The sequence below is a fragment of the Dufourea novaeangliae genome, unplaced genomic scaffold (genome assembly GCF_001272555.1).
Source record: "Dufourea novaeangliae isolate 0120121106 unplaced genomic scaffold, ASM127255v1 scaffold6, whole genome shotgun sequence".
In the NCBI taxonomy this organism is placed as follows: Eukaryota; Metazoa; Arthropoda; class Insecta; order Hymenoptera; family Halictidae; genus Dufourea; species Dufourea novaeangliae.
In genome coordinates, this window is record NW_015373900.1 from 883,438 (window position 1) to 904,593 (window position 21,156).

The window sequence follows — 21,156 nt, forward strand, 5'->3', positions numbered from 1 at the left end:
AACGCGATTACTCTTCTAACCGGTTCCCATTAAAGATCTTCTCTTCGCCGTCGCTCGAATATTTCCCCCTGGCGGTATGTTTGTGACGCGTCGCGATTGGACAAGAGACAGACGTGACGAGCAAGGACCCATATTCGACAAGCCGTGCACTTTCTAGCGATTTATTCCCTTAGAAAAGAAACTATTCGAACTGTTTCGCGATACGCTTTCGCCAGAATCGCCACGAACGATAGACGAGTCGTCGAACTGTCGAACACTACGATGGGTAATTTTTCGGCCAAGGAGCAGCTCTCACGTACACAATCTCCCACGAGACGGAAACATCGAGAAGAAGGAAAGGAGAGAAAAAAAAGAACAGGTGCGACTCCTCGGTTTCCATCGGGGTATGTCCCAGACCTGGGCACTTCCGAAATATTTATTTATTTATTTAATTAACAGGCAAGTAAGACCTTTGGTATACATGTACAGAACGGGATATAAAAGTACAAAATTATACAATAAGGAAAACGAAAGAAAAGAAAGCGAGAGTAATTATCTAGAGAGTATAGTATCTAGAGCTTGGAATTCTGAAGACAATGATATCCGTTTCAGCCGCATATGGCCATTAGTTTATGAAATATTTAATGTTCAGTGCCGAGGAGTCTTCGAACACTCATCGGGGATTCACTGTACAGAGATTACATTACACCTGAAGGTGTGGAAAGAATAAAAAAAGTCTACCTTATCGCTGTACAGGTAAACGTTGATGATTAATCTATTTAAGCAATTATGCTACCCATATAGAGTTCTGTGAAATTCCTGTTTAATAAGTGGTCGGTGTCTAATCGAGGGTTACGTTATCCATAAGTTAAAGTAAGCCAAGATTTCCGGGTTATCTACAATGCCATTTAGTATCTTGTGAGCAAAAGTGACATCGATCATTAATCATTGTACGTCTGCGGTCATGGGCGTAGCCAGGTTATCAGTCATAGGGGGAGTAATGTAATTTTTTTCCTCTGGGAAGCATAGGGGAAAGTCCAATTTTTTTCTTCTAAAGTAGTGCTATACGCATGAGGCAGCCTAAGTACAAAACGCTACAGCCCGCTGTCCAATAGATGCCAGCATGTTAATAGAAATAAATTTAATAAATGTGTCCGTCGTAAAAAAAAGTGATTGGAGCGGTTCCATTGCGATCGTAAGTTACACGTGGACGCTACGTTTTTAAAAAAAAAAACTTTACGGAATCTTTAATATTGTTCGCCAAAGTTTGGCACTTCTATTTTCGCTGTGCAGAAATAGGGACATTTTATACTTCCTAGGAAATGAAGTACTATTAAATTAAAATATTTTTAAAATACTTTTATTTAAATTTCATTATAAACGGAGGTTTAACTTTGATATCTAATAACTTGTTTGTCGATTCTTGCATAAATAAATCATAAAAATCGATTTCTACAATAGCTGAACTCTTACATGAATAGAAATAGGGACATTGACCTTTTGATACACGAAAACCGAAAGGTCGTCGCGTTCCTACGGGTTTGTTCACCGCCACGAAATCGATCCGTCGCGTCGCCGGGCGCGTTAATGCGATGGCGAGGGTGGCGAGGGTAACCGAAGGGTGGCGATCGCGGAGCCACCGCAGCCAGCGGCCGCGATCGGCAGAGCTTTGGTCCCGCCTACACGGATCTTATACGTGGCCGCGATGGCCGCTATCCAGTATCTCCGATTCTACGCTCGGAGCAGAGTCGCGCCTCGAAGGTGGAGACGCGTCTGCGCGCTCTGTCTCGCTCTTTTTCCGTCTTCGTTCCACCATCGCCGCCTCTCTCGCCCATTCTCGTTTCCCATCTCTCTTTCTCTCTTCTTTACCGACACCCTTTTCGACGGACCGAACCCACTCCGTTCTTCGCTCCGCGCCTCTCCCTCTTTCCCAACCCTCTGCCTATCTCTCCCCTTCGATAATTCCGAGAACCGACCCGACCAAGAACAACTCGACCGACCTCCCCTTTCGAATACGATGGCGAACATCCCAGAGTCCTTTGCAGTTTCCATCGTGACTTGAAGCAACTTTGGACCTAAAACACCGAATTCACATCCTCGATTTTGCACAGTCCCTATTCGAGACTTGCTCGAAACACCCGTGTCCGATCGAAGAAAATTCTCTACCCTTTTTCTCCGAACAGATGCCGCGGTTCTAGGTCTCGAGGAGGATGTTCCACGGGGGCGGAAGCGGTGGGTACGGCGGCAGTTCCGACTACCAGCAACAGTCCCAGCAGCAGCAACAACAACAGCAACACGGCCAGCAACTTCAAGCGCCCGTCTACGTGCCCTCTTCGAGGCCGAGCATTCCATCCGCAGCGACGGCGGCTGCGGCCGCGGCCGCAGCCGCCCAGTACCATTCCTTTCCTGGCTCTGGCTCGCCCGCCTGGTAAGTTCGGTAATCCTACGTGAAATACCTTATTCCGTTGGGTTACTCTTACCTCACCGACAATCATTTTTCATCGACATCAAATTTAATCATTTCGCCGACAATGTTTATTTATCGGTGTCGACTTCTAGTGCGTATAAATGGTTCTCGGTAAATATTGTCGAAAATTCAGTGTCGATGAAATCCTGTCTGTGAAATGATCGTCGTCGAGGTTTAAGGGTTAACCCTATTCCGCTCGTTCCGCCCGTAATCACGAACTGCACACACTGGAGAGAGCAACGCGTGGGCGTTCTTCCGCCCCCAAGACGGCCGATTAACCGGATTTCGTACGATCGGTTCTGATCGAAAGGGACAAGACGGCAGCAGCGGCTTCCTGGCAGCATGGAGTGGAGACGTACGCGGCTCATCACGCGCTCGCCGGACACGCGAGCGGATCTGCGTCCGCTGCGGCCGCCGCCGCAGCCGCCGCCGCCGCCGCAGCGATGGGGCCGCACTCCGGTCACGGGCATCCGCACGCGGCGCACCCGCATACCGGTCATCCCCATTCGAGCCTCGCCGCGGCCGCCCCGTTTTACGCGCAAAACGTCGCCATGATGTCTTCCTGGCGTGCATACGACGGAGCTGGATTCCAACGAGCATCACCATACGGTTTGTATTTAGAGATCGTTAGTGGATGGTGTCGACAGGGCCGTTCCTCGGTTGTTGGTTGGCCGGGTGCAAAAACAGAATCGCCGTTCTTATTAATTTAATATTGTTCAATTAAGAATTTGATACGCAGTATTTACTTATATAATAAAATATTCATTTTAAATGGATCCTTGAAAAATGAATGGTTTGATTTAAAATGAATAGCGATGTTGTGGTTGATAGAGACTATTAATTACCTATAGGAATTTAATCCACTAAATGTGGCTAAATGGCATATGGTATTTTTGGCTGTCCGTAAGGATAGTCCTTTCTAGTATACGAGTACTGTTACAAAGGTTGCATATGCAATTAATTTGATTCAATTCTGTCGGTCTAAGATGATCATAAGTATCGGGAAACTTTTGATTATTATTATTACTAGTCCAAGTTTTACATACCACGCCCTGGTGCGGGAGCACCTTCTGCACCACCGCCAGGAACGGCCCTGAATTTCGATTCGAATCGAATCGTGTCAAATCAAATCGAGTCGAATCAAGAGATGCCTGGCGGCCGTTCTTCCTTCCCTCGCCTATTCCTATCGAGTAGATTGTGCTCCGGTTGCGTTTCAAAGCGAGGGCACGATGAGATAAACGGGGGAGATCGAGCGGCCCAGCGCGCGAGACATTAACCAGACTGTAGGCGCGGTGGAAAAGCTGCCGCGCAACGACTGGACGGGTAAAAAAAGAAAAAACGAAAAAAGCTTCTTTCCTGGTCGACGAACGCAACCGGCCGCGCGTGGTGGGCCATCTGCAACGGAGAAACGATAGCGGCGTCTTTGAGACGAACTCTCGCGGGTCGAGTGTTCGTCCGTCGTGTGCATCAACTTGCGCCGCTCTTGTATTCTTCGCGATCCGCTTTTTTCCCACCATGGCCATCGGTTCCTGTGACCGCGCAGGACAATTCATGAACCGACGAAACCAGCAGCAAGGCGATCGTCGAACCGCGTCTTTCCATTTCTGGTTCCAGACACCGCGATGGACTTCCAATTCGGCGAGGGTCGCGAGTGCGTTAATTGTGGCGCCATTTCGACGCCGCTTTGGAGAAGGGACGGGACCGGGCATTACCTGTGCAACGCGTGCGGCCTCTATCATAAGATGAATGGAATGAACAGACCGTTGATCAAGCCCTCGAAACGACTGGTAAGTTCCCGGAATGTTTGCCGATCTTGAACCGGACCGCCGACGTCGGAATCGGGACCGTTTCCGCGAGACCTCCCCCCAGCGTCGACGCGTCCGCGACTATGAGCCATATCTAGTGATGGGATCGATACCAATACTATTGATTATATTCAATAGATTCAATACCCAAAGTGCTCAGTGGGAAGTATCGATACGTATCGAAACTTTGGGGTATTTGGTATCAATAACGACTCTTCTACCATGGATCGATACCAATCCAATACGGCACCGAATCGAAACCCGTTTGACACCTCACGAAAGTATCAATACCTCAAGAAAGTATCGATACCTATTTGATATCTAGACGAAAGATCGACACCTCAGGAAAGTATCGATATCTATTTAATATTTAGACGAAAGATCGATACTTCAGGAAAGCCTCGTGTAGGTATCAAATAGGTATCGATTCTTTCTGATACGTATCAATACCGTATTGAAACTTGGAGAAAGGGTATCGATAATATCGACACGGTATCAGTCACATCACTAGCCGCATCGATTCGATCGATCGGTCGAACGCAGATTCACGTTTTTCAGACAGCGACCAGACGGTTGGGACTGTGCTGCACGAATTGCGGGACCAGAACCACCACTCTGTGGAGGCGCAACATCGAGGGTGAGCCGGTCTGCAACGCTTGCGGTCTTTACTTCAAGCTTCACGGGGTGAACAGACCGTTGGCTATGCGTAAGGACGGTATACAGACGAGAAAACGAAAGCCGAAAAAAACGCCGGAACCAAACGCCAGACCGTCCGCCGGAGAACACGAAACCTCTACAGTTTCGATCGCATCCTCTCCATCCACGGGTAAGAATAACCAGCATCCTCTCATTCCGTGTCACTTCTGGCCGTGTCCGTTCTTCGCTCGACCTTCACGAACAAGCTACAGTACCGGACAAATGAATTCAGACAAAGACATTTTTTGTTGTATTTGTTGTTATGGTGATGCTACTGAAGTTCTACCCTGCGGAGTGTTTACGATTATTCCGACGCAAGCTTTAAAAATAATAAAATAACATTTATCTGTACATAGCTAGACAAAAGTATTCAGACGTTTCATTCGCAACCATAAAATTGTAATCTGAAACGGGAATTTCACGAGAACATTATAATTATACCTTCATTTTATCCATTATGGTACGAACTAAAAATTCAGCAAAAATTTTCAAACAAAACATCACAGACGGCTCAAATGGAGCGCAATCATTCGTAGTTTCCCGATGTGCGGATATTCCCAAATAGACGGTATATTCAACAAAATAAACAATTTGTTCGAGGAGAACATTTAGAAAATATACCGAGTATGGGCGACCTAAGAAAACAACAATTACACAAGACAGACGTTGATTATTTAATGTAACGTCAGTAGTATCCTTAATTCAAATACTACAGCAAACGGTTTTTGTTCGAAAATATTTGTTCGGTATAGTATGTCTGTTTCTTTTTTCCACGCGATTCGCAGAATTGAAGGTCAACCAACAGCAACAGCAGCAGCAACAACAACAACAGCAGCAGCAGCAGCAACACCAGCAACAACAACGTCAGCAACAACATCAAATCGACGCAGCAAAATCATCCAGCGGCGCAGCATCGAGCTCGACGGACAGACCAGTGTACCTCGGTCACACGTCACTTCTAGCAACCGGAAGCCTCGCCACCGTCAAAACGGAACCTCGAAGTTGCGACGGTATCGTCGGCCAGCCGTATTCCTCGTACTATCAGCATCCACATCAACTAGGCGTGTCCACCAGCGAGCATCAGCAACAAACGTATTACGGGAGCCAAGAGGCGCCTTACCATCATCAGCATCACGTCACCGCGGCTGCCAAGTTGCTAGCTTCCTCGTAACTCCGACTACTCTACTGTCTCCGCGACGATAGAACACACACACATACACATACAGATGACGGAGGAAATTTGAAATTGACGACGAAACCAAGAACTAAAAGGGTTTCGTACGTTCCCGTTCGCAATCCCGAAGAAATTTGCTCTGCGTCGATTTTCCTCCGTCGCCGGAAATAATATCGTTTCCATCGCGGACGCGACGGTGATCCCGCGGTCTCGTGTACTTTTCTCCTACGCTTGTTCCTCCGCAATCTCACGATCATTAAAACTTACCGTATACGCGCGAAAGCTACTTATCTTTAGTTACATAGTTTGTAAATATCCACCGTCGAACGAACGTCCTGGCCTAAGCCGCCGCCGTGTTTATCCCGCGATTCGGGTGGATCGTCCCAAGACGATCTTTGGGACACGCAAGATCGTTCGACATCCGGGAGCGGTCAGCTGCGCTATGCCGACGTTATTGTTTTTTTTTTCTTCGATTTTGCGGAACGAATCCGTTCGAGTGACCCGCGAACGGTAGGGACGTAAAGTGGAAAAACGATCGATAAAATTATTCTCGATCTTCCTGCTCGTTTCGTCGTTTCTTGAACCGCGTGCACCGTATACGGATCAGCGCGTCCACGATCGGTGCGTCGAGAATCGTTCGAATCGTTCGAATCGACCGGTTCTCTGTACAGTTCCTGTATAATTAGTTTTGCGACGCGCAATAAAGAGAAGAGCTTTCGTGTTCTTACCGCTTGTCACGAATCACGACGATGATGTTTTCACCCCGAGCTGTCGAGACGTCGAGTTGCGAACGATTCTACGACCGATCGAACGTTCCAACGTTTACGGGCCGTCGCCACCACCTTTGTCAATGTGCCTCTGTTTGGACGTCGGTGTCGGCCTCGTCGGTACTCGACAAATATTGTCTTTCCACGATCTAACAACCCGAGTGACGCTCGCACGCGTCAAACCTAACCCCTACCTGTCCGTTAGACTGTCCGTCGATCTCCCTTTCCCTAAGTCCTACCCCTCGATAAACCGAATCAGAACCCGTGACGACCGACAGACTTTTTCGTCGCAGTCACCGTCGTGAAGTCGTGAACGCGACACAACGCTTTCCGACACTGGTTTGCCTTCGATTCTTCGCAGACTACTCGCGTGTTGCCTTGTTTCGCCTCGGCTCAACTCACCTTGCCTTGCCTTACCTTGCCAAATCCTGACCGGTCGACCCTCGCCGCCGGCCACGGCCCTGGACCATCTTCGTCCGTGCACGATCGAAGTTTTTGGTTCTTGCGTTGGTCAGCGAACCGAACCAAATGGGTAAGTGGTTGTACATATTTTGTATCTTCTGGTCTCTTGTACAAATACGAACGAACGTCGCGGTTGCGTTGTCCGAACGTTTTTTCATCGAGAACAGGAAGAACGCTGCCCACCCCCGTGATCTGCAGTATTTGCGGTGATCGTTCCTACGGAAAGCACTACGGTGTTTACTGCTGCGACGGATGCTCGTGTTTCTTCAAACGATCGGTGCGTCGCGGTGCCCTCTTCTCCTGCATAGGTCTGATTCATTCTTTATCCTCGTCATATTCTACATCCCATTACGTTCGTTCCTCAATCCTTCATTCTCGTTCTAGCCGGCACCGGAATCTGTGTCGTTGACAAGGCGAGACGCAATTGGTGTCCGCACTGCCGTCTGAACAAATGCTTCGCCGTCGGCATGAACGCAGCAGGTAAGCAATAATCATGGGCGTAGCTACGAGCCTTACCCCACTCCCTGGACGAATGGAAGTGGCTTTTGCACTACTTTAGAAGAAAAAAAATTGTATTTTGCCCTCCCCCTTTTGAGAAGAAAAAAATTACATTACTCCACCACCCCTTCCGACTGATAATCAGGCTACGCCCATGGCAATAATCGTGTATGTTACTTGCGTTTCGTCGGGCCTCGAATTCAATTTTACCACAACTTTCTTGAAATGTTTCGCTACAACGGAAGCATACGAAAACGAAGTTTCACGCTGAATCCTGTCGATCGAAAAGAACGCCTATTGTCTGGACGTTCCGTTTATCCGATAACGAGCCAAACGAGATGCAAACATTGCCGCATGTCCGCCGTCGTATCCTTTGCTTCGCGCGTAACCACCCTTCGGCCTCGAACACACTCGACCGACGGATTACATATTTCGATTATTACCGGTCAGACGTCTGCCCCGTCCTTCCTCTCCATACCGATCACGGAAGACATTCGATCGAAAAGAGAATTTCCATTTTTCGCAGCCGTTCAAGAAGAGAGAGGACCGCGTGTTCGTAGCAAAGTAACTGCCACCGAGGGCGAAGTCGGTGTTCCGTGGAGAGTGCCGTCGATTAGACGTGTTGCGACGGAAATCGCATCGCGACCGAGTTTCTCGGCGAACCCGACGGTTCACGCTATCGGAACCGAAACCGAGACCAGTGTCCTGTCGACCTCAGTGTTGCATCCTGTTCGAGCAACGAGGATTTTCACCACTGGTAACGAGACCCAGATTACACGTGACGCTTAATGACGCCTTAAACACGCCTTAGACCTAAAATAATCGTATAGTGCATCTCCGAGCTATAGTGACTTCGTAAAACCAACAAGGGTTCAGATTATTCACGCCTTCAAGGGTTTCGGTGGCAAGTTCAGCGTCCAGTGGACGGCCAACTTTTTTTCGAAGTAGCAAATTATACATTTAGCGGCTTGTACCACTCACGAGCAAACACGGCTTCCGATAGGTATTCCAAACCGTAAAATACCGGTATTTTCGGTTGTACCTTCGCCCTATATAACCCTATAGAAACCGAAAAAATACCGGTACATATTTATTTTGGTTTCGGTATAGCTTTGATGGCATAATACCGGTATCAAAATCATACCGGTTTAAGTCCCTATAGCAATATAAAATGGTTTAAGTCCCTTCGCCTAAAGTTACTATAGAGTCTTCAAAGCGTCATGTGCTATCTGTGGAGTCTCGCCTAGCCAAAAGTCGAAAACAACTTCAACGTCCAAACTACTCTGCCGATCGATTGTTTGCAGGCGCAACGATGCGGTACGAGTTGGCCGCGGAAATATTTCTCGCGACGGTGCGTGCTGCTCGCAGGCATCGTGAGTTCTCGATGCTCGAGCCGCGAGAACAGAACAGAATACTGCGAAGAGGATGGGCCGCGGTGTTCGTATTCCACGCGGCGATTTGGCCGATCGATCTTTCGGCTATTAGAAACCGTGACGTATCGTCAAACGAAGTTGTTGGCTACGTCTATGATCCTCTAGCCGCGGCACGTTCTTCCGTCACCAAGTTGCGACTCGACTCGATCGAGATCTCGATACTGGAAACCTTGGTTCTCTGCCGTCCCGGTAAATCCCCATTTTACGGCTATTTTACGTTTAAGACGCCTTTAAGACATCTTCAAGACGTCATGTGCTATCTGGGCCGCGTATAACCGGCGTTCATTCTTTCAAACCACTTCTTTTTCTTCTTCTTCTTTATCCACGGCATTTAGAGATCGCCGAAACCGCAAACGGCAATCGTCTGACAACCCGTGCAACGGACACTGCGGTCGAGGCTCTCGTTCGTCACCTAGACGAGCGATCTGAGGCACACTCCTCGCGACTGGCCAGGATCATGCTGATCCTGCCAACTCTAACGGCTTGTTGTCCCCGGGATTTGGCTGGTCAACTTTTCGCACCTATCATCGGCGACACGGATCTCGAGAGGGTGATCGAATCTGTGCGTTGATTCGCGTCACTCGCTTCACGAAAGGACGTATCATCTAGTCAGGGTAATGTAGCCGATCGATTGTCCCAGATATCTTGGTACCGTTCAGTTTCCTCCCTTTCCTATTCTTCTACCTCTGTTCTTCGTCGGCTCACTGTCTCCACAATACAACGGATCGAATCGCGAATTCGATCAAGACGATATACTTCGAATTCTACCCGTGACCCTCGTATCCAACGTACCCTCTCACCCACATGCAACAGAATTTCACAAACATGAGAAACTTGTCGATTGTATTTTCTTTGGCACTTTATTCAGGCAAATTTAACAATTTTACGAAATTTATGTACAATTGCTTAGAAAATAATATGGCGCATCAGAGAACACGACGAGAACGTAGATGGAAACGAGACCTGCTTTGTTTCTGTATCCGCGATCGCTAAGTCGCCTTCCTCTGATTCGAAGGCGGAATCGATCGCTTGCAAGTTCACGATCGACACGGGTAAACGAACGGAACATTAAGAACGGGTAAAATAATATAAACGAGGATGTACGGATACCGGGGGAGGCTTCCCACGCTGGGGTATTTAGTGATAAATTAGAATACTTAGACTTATACGACGCAAACGTAACGCTCGAAACGGTACTCGAACCAGTTTCACTGTCGCCTGAGAATCTCCGAGTAATCCCATTCGTGGTAAACCTAATCGCGACGCTTTGGCTGACGCTCGTTAGATACTTAATCCGGGGATCCACCTAAGCTAAGCTAAGCTTACAAATATTTGCCTCAATGCATATATACGGAACCACTTTCACAGCATACATACATTAAATCCTCGATAAGTGTTCAAAGACTCCTCAATACTGAACATTAAATATTTCATAAACTAATGATCATATGCAGTTGAAATAAATACCATTGACTTCGGAATACAAACTCTATCACTGTCCTAAACTTCATTAAAAAGTCAACGTTATATCTGGGGACTTTTCATTGTCAGTACCGAACCTTTGAACACTCATCGAGGATTTAGTGTACATACATACATACATACAGCATAGCATAACTTAGCTTAGCTTTCCAGTGGATTCCCGGCTTTATTCTCGACTCCGTACGATCTACGAGATCATCGCGAGCGTGTCGAGGTAATTACAGTGCCATCGCGACGGGTCTTCCACCCATAAAGCACCCTAATAATTCCCTATACCAGTAACTATAGATATAATAAGACTACGGATACCATTGTTATCAAGGGGTCGTGGATATTGGGTGCCCGAGGAACCCAGTGTGAAGTTAGGTCTCTATCACCGCCAACGAGATTCTCATAACGTAGAGGTCACTAAAATCACAGGCTTTTTAAGGTGTCGGTACTAGAGTTTAGGTGAGCTACCAACTCCCATAAGATGAAAGGTCTATTCTTGTATCTCGTCGGTGCCTACAACCACGAGCAAACTCGGCTTCCGCTGGGGAAAAAAGTGATGTAGGAAAAGGGCCTTCTACCACTTGGTATTGGGAATTACTGAAATTTATGGCAAATTAATATTCGATTTTACATTTGCTAAATTCGATTAACGAGCTAAATTAAATTTACCCAGTGATAGGAGGCCTTTCTCTTACGCCACTTTTTCCCCTAGAAGCCGACTTTGCTCGTGAGAGTACATACTACTATTATGGTAAAATAGAGCAAATGGCGCTCGTTTTTGAGGCGCAGATTTATGACCCCTCGACAACAATGGCATCCCGTAGTCTTATTATATCTGTAGTCACTGCCCATACTCTATACGTTTCGCGAGCCGACTGTTGCAGCGATCGGTCCTACTTGCGATTCGCGGTATTTTGCGTGAAAATCCTCGTCTATTACAGTTAACGTTTAAAGTTAAAAGTTCACGCAGTACGTTGCATGTTAGTAATACTTCTTCTTGAATTTTCGATACCGCTCTTATACGTACCACAACATGTCCGCGTTGCTGAGAAGAGCCTCTGTCACCCGACAGCATATGGCGGCCATGTTAACCTGAGCGGTCAGATCGGTACGATCGCAGGGATGAACGTACCGCGGTGGAAACAGGGACGGTGCGACTATCATCGACACGTTATGGATCGACATTTTGTTCGCCGTTTGATTCTCGACGACCAGTTTTAAGAACGTTACTAGCGCTTTCAAGGTACAACGATGCTCTATCGGTAACAGTAGAACCAGCAAATTCAACGAGTGCGACATCTCTTGCCGATCCTTCACTCCTGGACGCACAAAAAAGAAAGGCACGTGTATTTAAATCGAATACGTCGCGAGGAATGCATTGCTCGTTCGTCTTTCTTATGTATTTTTCTCTTGTTCTTGTATTTTCTATTTTTTTTTTTTTGCTTTCAATCACAAACGAAGTATAGGAGCAGACATTTCATCTTTTGGGAGTTGGTGACCCACCTGAACTATTGTACCAACACCTTAAAAAGCCTGTAATTATGGCGACCTCCACGTTATCAGGACGGTGAGTCTGCGGTGGGTAGTGACACTAAAATCGAAATGCACCGTCGCCCCAGAAAAGTGAGCCGAAAAAATACATTCGATGAAACGTCTACTCCTATACCTAGTCTGTGTTTCAATGCTTGGAAGAAAAAACACTTTCCTCGCGACACTGGCCAGCAGTGCGCGCGAACGCACGATTTGCATAGAACTTTTGCGTGTTCTCGCATAGTACTCGTGGTACTTACCGTGACTCTGGTAGAAAGCGTCGATAAGCTCGACGGTGAGCAACGGTTGCGGTAGATCGCGTAGTAACTTTTTCAATACCGCCGACAAGTCGTGACACGGCATGCGCTTGAATAACTTGTCCATCTCTCTCGGTTTGCAATAGAAATCCGTTTCCAACTGTACGCATATCGACTCGACCTGAACACAACGACGATTTTTCATTTAGTGGAAGGCGTAAACATAGAAAATATAGACTGCGCATCCCCTTAAAACGGGCTTCCCAAGTTCATAAAGAGGTAAATACCTTTCTAAGGATTTGACATCTATTTTTAAATCTAAGTAGTGGGGCTAAGTTTCTAAGGATCTACGTTTTGAATGGTTGACTCAAGTATATTAAAAAGTGAAAACAAGTCCTCCGAACGTAACCGAAACGCTTTCTAAAATTGGACCGCCGGCCCAGCCTGACGCGCAGTCTATATTTCTATGTCTATGGTGGAAGGTGTCGTGAAATGGTAGCTGAAAGTGACAGAACATGGATCGCGTTCGCGACCGAGATCCCATCGAATCTCCATTCGAAATACTCAAGACATAGTAATGGATGCGTGTACTTTCTGCTTGTGACCTCCGACGCGAAGAATGCCCTCTTCCTTTACGCCGCGTTTCGTCAATTCGGTAAGAACTTTTTGGAACACTAGCGGAATATTGTTCTCCTCGGACGTCAACTGGCTGTCCCGAAGCAACAGGGTGGACAACGACACGCCGAACAAGTTTCCAGCTACGAAAATAGTAACCGCGGTTAATCGACCGTGTTCAAGGGGGATTACGTGTCTATCGGAGAACGATGCGAACCTTTCGTTCGACGTTTGTTTGGGTTGCGTTTCTTTAACGGTAAGTTGTATTTATCGAAGACAGCGGTCAATTCCAGCCACAGTAGCGACTGCAACCTGGTCAGATCTCGCTGCGATAACGTCTCAACGCCCAGTCGCCTCTGTATATCGTCGGATACGAATGATTCGGGATTTCCGGGCCAGACTTGGGACTTCACTTCGTTAGCTCTGCACATTTCCTCGAAGCTTAAATGCCCGTGAGATGACGTGCGACTCAACGGATGCGTTATCAAGCCCTCGTCCGCCGGTCGAATTAATCCGTATAAACTGCTGTGGCTTCGGCTCACGGTTGCGTGGCTACCCGAGTTTCTTCTAAAATTATCAACGTTCAGAACATTACTATGCTAGGAACTCCGAGGAACGCTTTTCGTCGTGTAACATTACCTCAACGTCGACTCCTTGGGAACGTGCAATTTCTCCGTGGGTTCGTTCGTTATGCTCGTCGAGTTCGCTATTTCATTGGGATCGCTTCCGCTCCGTCTTTGTACCGTTGATCTGGACACGTGTATCGTTCCTAGCCTGTGATATCCAGTCAGCTGGATACCTTCTGCGACCGAACAACGTCACGCTTTTACAAATCGTGTTGCAGCCTTCTGCCGAAACTACTTTGACATCGTAACAATACCTGAATCGTTCGCGACGTCTCCCCGTAACCAGTTTCCGGCACGTCGGAAGATTTCCTGAACGGGAAATGATGTCGCCGGTGGTCCTGGCACAGCGTTCACTGTACCCGATGGTGCGCTTGGAGTTCTCCGTATCGTTTCTTTGCCTTCGTTCGACGTCCGTTGAAACATCGACACAAAGTTTGGCACGGTGACATCGCTTTGGAGAAATGGGGGAACCAGAAGATTACTCGACATCGAGGATGCAGCCGTCTGGCACAGTTACGACTTATCACTTACCTTGGATGATGGGCGTCGATGACGCCAGCACCTGTTGACGGCGGAGGCGAAGTATTTTCCGGCGTGGCACCTGTTACGGAATCCAACGAATCGGGCGTAGCGCTGCGCGATCTCGTTCCCGTGCTCGAGGCCTAATGTGAATCAACCAAAAATCAGTTACTATTTCAGATAATCGTATCGTTTCCTTTATCGATTGCTTCCGTATTCGTACCTCCACGTCCTTAAAGACGTCCCTGATGTCGGGCTTGCGAACACGCTGCCGCTGATTGAAACGCTGTTTCACCGTATGATTAAGTGACTTAACGCGTCGTTTCACCGCCTCCGCTTGCGCTCGCGATAAAGGACGCAACGCAGCTCCCAATTCTTCCGATGGCACTTCCTTCCCGGCCTTCCACGCTTCCGTCAGTTGTCCCAATCCAGCTGTACGTAACCATTCGGCCTCTTCCTCTCCATCTGAGAACGTCGATATTCGTCTTTGCTTGAAATTATTTTTTTTTTTTTTTTTTTTTTTTGTTTGGTATATAAATCTGCGTTAGAAAACAAGAACACGAAGAAATAGAAGCACACCGTCGTAGTTACGTGGACATTCCTCTTCTAGATAATCGTCCAACAGCTTGGTTTCTTCTATCATTTTTTCATACTCCTCCCAATAATCGAGAAGATGATTGTCTCCGTTCACGTACGTCGCTCCCTGTGTCCTCTCCATAGCGTCTACCCTGCTTTATGGTGTTTGGACACGTTCTAGTTTTTATTTCTCTAGAATTTCCATCGGCCCCATTCGTCGAGCTCTGAAAAGAAATGCATCCATTTCACGTTAATTGTAACGCGACTGTCAAAACTGACGCAAACGTCGGGACATTTGATAGCAGTAATTTAAAAAAAAAAAAAAAAGAAAGAAAAGAATGTTACGATCTACGAGAATAGGATAAAAGCCCGGGTTAAGTGACATCGACCTTTTTCGGATTTTAATAATCTGGCTTTGTAAAGTAGGACGCGAATCGAATTAACATATGCATCGCCTCGAGGAAGTATCGATGACGCGCTTAAACAACGAGGCAAAATCATGTTAAACGGGGAGTAAACGAAATTCACGTATGTATACAATACCACTCCAAAGCTACACGTGACATTCGTCTACCTATGTGAGATAACCGCATGCTCGCGCGTATGTAAACTACATAATCCTGTAGACCGTAAAAATGATAAGAAAAGAAACTATATGATCTAACCTGTTTGTAAACGAGTCGAATTACGTGGGAGCAAAACCAACAAAAGATTCGTGAATAAGGACGTACATACGTTTACTGGTGAACAATTCCGTGTCTGGTATAACAACGGTTGCACAGTCATCTTAAGCCCAAAATAAATTCTAAACTGGCGACACCGATATAACACGATTCTTGATATAAAGAACACGCACACCCGTAGAAAGAAACAACTTCTCAGACGTCGAATTTGTTACACGATTACGCCTTGGGGTAAATTAAATTACGCGGAAACAGTATTTCTACGCTATATACCACCACTTCCGAAACCTAATGCAGGTATTCAAGGCATGTCCGCCTTCGAATCGCACCCATCGTGACCGCGACCGTCGATGGGCCGACCTAAATACGACATAACCAGCCTATCTTCGATCTCTCACAGACGAACTTAATAAGTCTCTTTGCATAACACTACGCTTTCTTCGATTTACCTTACACTGAAAGTATGAACGGCGAGAACGCTTTCTCGCGATTCGACACCTGTTGCTGACGCATATACGACTCCCACCTGTATTTATACACACTGATTCATAATGTCGATGATTTCTGGATGACATCTGTATGTACTTATGCGTTGTGGCGACGCCTCCTCTTCCTCGACTACCTACACAACCACCAGAGGGCTACGAATCATGAGTAATTTTTATTATTATTCAAAAACTGTTGACCACAGTGCGGTTTCAACGTTCTATATCGATAAATTGACAGGTCTCATGCTCCAGAATAATTATTTCATCAACTTTACGAAACCTACAGTTCGAGGAAAGCCACAATGCGAGTTCCCTTTCATGCTCTAATACTCAATGCCATACAAATAGCGATGAATCGATACAAGCAAATACGAGTACATTACTCGATACTTTTGTTTCGATACCGAGTACTTTTGGTATCGATACCTGCGCTTGCGATACCAATTAGGTATCGAACAAAAGTATTCGTATCGAATGGAGTGACTATCGACCACGGTCATTATACAGTCCGTGCCCACCACCCCACCGAACAGATCATTGGTTCGTGGAACCGATCGTTCAGGACTTCAACACGGCCGATCACTTGCATATTTGCAGAGTGACCGGAAGAAGCGAGGTACGCGAGAAAAAGAAGCTAAAGTACCTAATAACTACTGGGTATACATGACAATGGGTTTGCAGCCATTGGCTCGGTACTATCCTCGATTTACAAAACTATCGAGGATAACACTTCGAATCTATCTCATAAAACCACGTTCTATATTATATCGAACTAGGATTATTTTAGAAATCGATATGAGATTCAAAGTGTAAAAATGTCTAGTACTTTGAATGTTTTAGATTTAACGTAGATTTAACGTAGTTCACAAATTCACCGTTCTCATAACGTAAAGGGCAGCAGAAAATCCCTGACTTTTTACACTATCGGTATTTCAGAACATGAGACACAAAATCCCATAAGATGATAGGTCTATCCTATACCTAGTCGGTGCTACTAGTTAACACAATGTACCGATCGAGAGATTTTCAAAAATTACAATAGAGAGTTCAGTGACGCGTCTATGTCCACGTTACTTCGTGGATTTGTTTTGTGCAGCCAGAAAAAGTATGGCGACGTGGGAAGGCGAAAAATTTCGGGAGATCGAGAATGCCGATGATATCGAGGGAAATTTTGATAATATCCTTGTGACACACGATCTACAAGATTGTCTCGACGACAGTTTAGACTTAACCAATTTCAGCAGAGTTTACGAGCAGGATGCCGTGTTCGATTATGAAAAGTATTCCGACGATGATACACCTATCGACGACGAAAGGCTACCTAATGACAACACCACGGAGTAAGATCACTCAGATCTTTTGTGTTATATTTTTACGTACATGAAATAAACGCTTCGTTACTGATCGTTTAAGTGAAATAAAAGAAACAAGTGATGGAAGAAAATCAATTTGTAGTCGATTGTTTTACATAGCAAGTGGTATTTTCTATCCCAACCTTATAAGGATATAACGCATTTTGAAATTAGAGCCTTAATTTTCGATCTTGTGTTTGGTATACTTTGAATTCAAGGAAAATGTTTCCATTCTTGAGTATTGTACTGCTACATGTTCATCTATTTTCTGTGTGTTTCGTTAATGTAATTAAATCACGAGTTCTTATACAAATTCACATTTCTATGAACTAATTTATAAGAACAGAAATTAAATATATAGATACTTATTACCTTAGTAAATGGTTTTACCAGATAAAAATGAAAGAGTGGACTATATTAATCTGTAGCATAAAATCCAAAGTTGAATAAAATTACAAATGTAAACTACCAAACAGATATACATAATATGAAAACATTTCATGTTGTTGATGCGTAAAGTAAACATGTTTTGTCACAGGTCTATTCATCCTATAATTAGCCCTCACGAGATTTATATGCGAATTCATTCTGGTCAAAATGATATATTACCAATTGACTCTGCATGTGCAACTATCACAATTGAAAGCAAAGTTCCAGACAGTAGTCAAAAACATATTGGCCGATATACCTGTGAATATGAGGGTTGCAATAGAACATATAGCACAGTTGGGAATTTGCGAACTCACATGAAAACTCATAAAGGTAAAATTTATATACAATAATCTGATGGAATTAAACACATTTCATCGTATAATAGAAAGTTCCTATAAAAAGTTTAAGTTTTTGTAGCACTAATGTCTAATAATTAAAAGAGAGTTACACAATAATGATATTGTTTGTAATCAATCTATGGTATAAGTCAGTGATAATGTTTTACACCTTTTTTCTTTAACAATCATTATTCGACTTATAAGATTGAAAACAGCAATATGCGCTCTGCATGGTGTTGCTTATCGATAGAGTAAAATTTACTAATTTGTCTATGTCCTTTTGTGCTTTCTAATAACAAAGGAGACAAGGTAAGCTTGTGAAATGTCATTATTATTATTGTCCAAATTCAGTGTCTTGACAAATAACAATATATGCAGTGTGCTTGTGCTTTATAAACAAAAAATATGTTCATGTATATTTTTATTCATTATAAAGTCATCAGTGCTGGTATAAAGGGATCGCTTCGACCTGCATGGCTTTCAGATTCTGCGAGCAATAGGTAGCCCAGCAAACATTTTATGTGGAAGGAATTCTCAAAACTTTCAGGCGAGTATCGATTTAAATGCGCAGAACCGAGTTGTGGCAAGGCCTTTCTTACGTCGTACAGCCTAAAGATTCACATTAGAGTACACACTAAAGTAAAACCATTTGAATGCAATCACAAAGGCTGCGAGAAAGCATTCAATACCCTTTACAGACTGAGAGCTCACCAAAGACTTCACAGTGGCAATACGTTCAACTGCGAAGAGACTGGATGCATTAAATTCTTCACTACTCTAAGCGATCTCAAGAAACATATTCGTACTCATACTCAAGAAAGACCTTACAAGTATGTTATTTAATATAAAACAGATGTATAAAGCTGCCTCGATACTTAACGTGAAAATTAATAAATTGTCGATTCACACACATTTGTATACTTTCACGTGACTCAGCACGTCCATATATACTTTATTCTGTTGATTGTATAAAAGAGTGTATACACTATACAGAATTACATCAGTATATTTACAGGTGTCGAGAAAAAGGATGCGGTAAAGCTTTTACAGCATCGCATCATTTAAAAACACATAAAAGAACGCATACAGGAGAACGACCTTACGTGTGTACTTATGAAAACTGTAAACGATCATTCACCACGCCTCATAGTTTAAAAAGTCATTTGAAAACTCACAAAAGAAGTAATAATGATGAAATGGTATGTATTATAATCTTCGAAGTCATTAAACATTATCAAACGTCTGTATTACGCTACATTATTTTCTTATAGAAACAAGAAGAGAATCCAGATGACTGCAGAAACCAAAGAAATAATGATTTATTGAAAACGAAAGTCGATGTTGTTAAGATAACTATTAAGAACGCAAGTGTGCCATCTTACTCTATTATACCGATATCCTCTAGTAGTCCGCAAAATAGCGAAAGTATAAGTTACATACCCACAAAGAATATCAATGATCACGCGACATCGACGAATGATATGATAGACATTTTATGCCAGAGAAGACTCGATAAGGAGCTGGATTACGATAATAATACTAAAAAGGTAGAAAGTTCAAATGAGACTGCCACAGTTACCATCCTTACACCGGAAGATATTGTTTTAAATAATTTTAACGAACACACGGTCGATAATTTTAATAACAATGAGACTTACGATAAATATAAGATATTCACCGAAGTGAATAATTCGACTTTACAACGGGACCGAAGTGAACAGTGCACGTCAGATTCTTCGGCGACAAAAGCTTCGAAAAATAAGAAGAACAACGTGAAACAATCGAACTCGCTAAATTTGGAACAGAAAATTATACAGGATGGTTTACACAATGCAATTGCACACATATCAGAAGGAGCAGACTTCGCTAGTGATATACAGCAATATGAGAATCAGTCAGTCATTGATAAGAAAACGTATACTAATGGATCAAATGTAGAACCGATTGTTAACGATAGCAACGCAACACTGTATACTGCGAGTTCTATTACTAGTCATGTATCACCTATAACTAGCTCACCTAGCAAGTCTCAGCTTTTTAATAATGGAATCGAAAACCTGTCGTTTATTAATGATACCTTACAAACCGGAGCACTTAACATGGTTGATCAGTCAGTGAATTCTAGCGTTGTTGTAACTGCACCGTCGGAAGCTATCGAATTGGCCATAGCATCCGAAGAGGAAATACCCTCTCCTTGGATAGATGTCATGGCGTTGGCGACACCATCCGCTTTAAGGAGACAGTCTTGGTCGGAAGTGAATGCTTTCCCGACGGCGGTTCATTCGCTAGTCGATCTAGTTGAACCAGAACCTTATCCGTTACAAGTAGAAAATCAATTAGAATCGCTACAACACTTGGACAATGTTAACCTGGTAGATGTGGAAAGCATTGCTACGAGCACAGAAGCTACGCCTCGCAACGAAAGTATTGATAATAAGCTAAAAGAAGATAGTACAAACCTAAAAAAGAGCAGAAACGTTTTGCAGGAGATCACAGCCGATGCAGACATATGCAAGTGTAACGATTGCAAGTGCGATCAGTTACAAAATTGTCAGAATTGCTCGAGTAATATGACAGAAGTTAATAAAAAGAATCTACCCAAAGTGACAGATGATTTCGCGAATTGTTTGCAGAACGACTGTGTATGCGACAATGAGCCTGGTGGTTGTGATTGTTGCTGTGTCGTTATCTGTTTGAAAACATTGCAGCAATTACAGAAAGTTTTTAGTCGTAATTGTTGTAGCACCGCTAGTGCTATAACATGTTGTAGGGAAACGAATAATGTTTTCGTTGATTTTGTGCAACTAGTCATGTCAGAAGGAACGTGTTTCGCGTAAACATTCAGTACGGATTTGTTATTTATCGTGATCTATAGATTAGCTCGCTTAGCTTTAAACGTGATGTTTTTTTTTCACATGAATGTTAACTTTGAGAAATGTTACCTAGGACAAATTGAGAGTATGGGACTGTATGTACATACCTGTAC

At 44.5% G+C, this 21,156-nt stretch overlaps 4 protein-coding genes across 5 annotated transcripts; 3 read left to right on the forward strand and 1 right to left on the reverse strand.

Annotated features, from left to right (window-relative positions):
• The first annotated feature begins 2,189 nt into the window (after window positions 1-2,189).
• On the forward strand, window positions 2,190-6,156 carry LOC107193554 (GATA-binding factor A-like). Its single transcript, XM_015583023.1, has 5 exons — window positions 2,190-2,407; window positions 2,757-3,055; window positions 4,061-4,233; window positions 4,810-5,077; window positions 5,733-6,156. The coding sequence occupies exons 1-5, from the start codon at window positions 2,190-2,192 to the stop codon at window positions 6,116-6,118; spliced, it is 1,344 nt and encodes a 447-aa protein (XP_015438509.1). The 3' UTR covers window positions 6,119-6,156.
• A 1,260-nt stretch (window positions 6,157-7,416) lies between these two features.
• Window positions 7,417-9,852, forward strand: LOC107193424 (nuclear receptor subfamily 2 group E member 1). The gene is made up of 6 exons (XM_015582865.1): window positions 7,417-7,420; window positions 7,518-7,658; window positions 7,735-7,830; window positions 8,375-8,605; window positions 9,153-9,470; window positions 9,617-9,852. Exons 1-6 carry the CDS (start codon window positions 7,417-7,419, stop codon window positions 9,850-9,852), a joined length of 1,026 nt encoding a protein of 341 aa, XP_015438351.1.
• Window positions 9,853-11,771: 1,919 nt separating this feature from the next.
• Window positions 11,772-16,165, reverse strand: LOC107193513 (rho GTPase-activating protein 18). Of its 2 annotated transcripts, none has more exons than XM_015582974.1 (10): window positions 16,087-16,165; window positions 14,881-15,101; window positions 14,525-14,766; window positions 14,314-14,444; window positions 14,037-14,233; window positions 13,796-13,958; window positions 13,374-13,723; window positions 13,133-13,299; window positions 12,545-12,722; window positions 11,772-12,073 (listed from the first exon to the last, which is right to left on the reverse strand). In XM_015582974.1, exons 2-10 carry the CDS (start codon window positions 15,017-15,019, stop codon window positions 11,772-11,774), a joined length of 1,869 nt encoding a protein of 622 aa, XP_015438460.1. In that variant the 5' UTR covers window positions 15,020-15,101; window positions 16,087-16,165. The 2 variants fall into 2 exon arrangements, with proteins under 2 accessions (XP_015438460.1, XP_015438459.1); XM_015582973.1 differs by having other exon boundaries at window positions 16,010-16,129.
• A 987-nt stretch (window positions 16,166-17,152) lies between these two features.
• Window positions 17,153-21,007, forward strand: LOC107193425. The gene is made up of 5 exons (XM_015582866.1): window positions 17,153-17,388; window positions 17,939-18,162; window positions 18,718-19,000; window positions 19,186-19,369; window positions 19,442-21,007. The coding sequence occupies exons 1-5, from the start codon at window positions 17,156-17,158 to the stop codon at window positions 21,005-21,007; spliced, it is 2,490 nt and encodes an 829-aa protein (XP_015438352.1). The 5' UTR covers window positions 17,153-17,155.
• The last annotated feature ends 149 nt before the right edge of the window (window positions 21,008-21,156 follow it).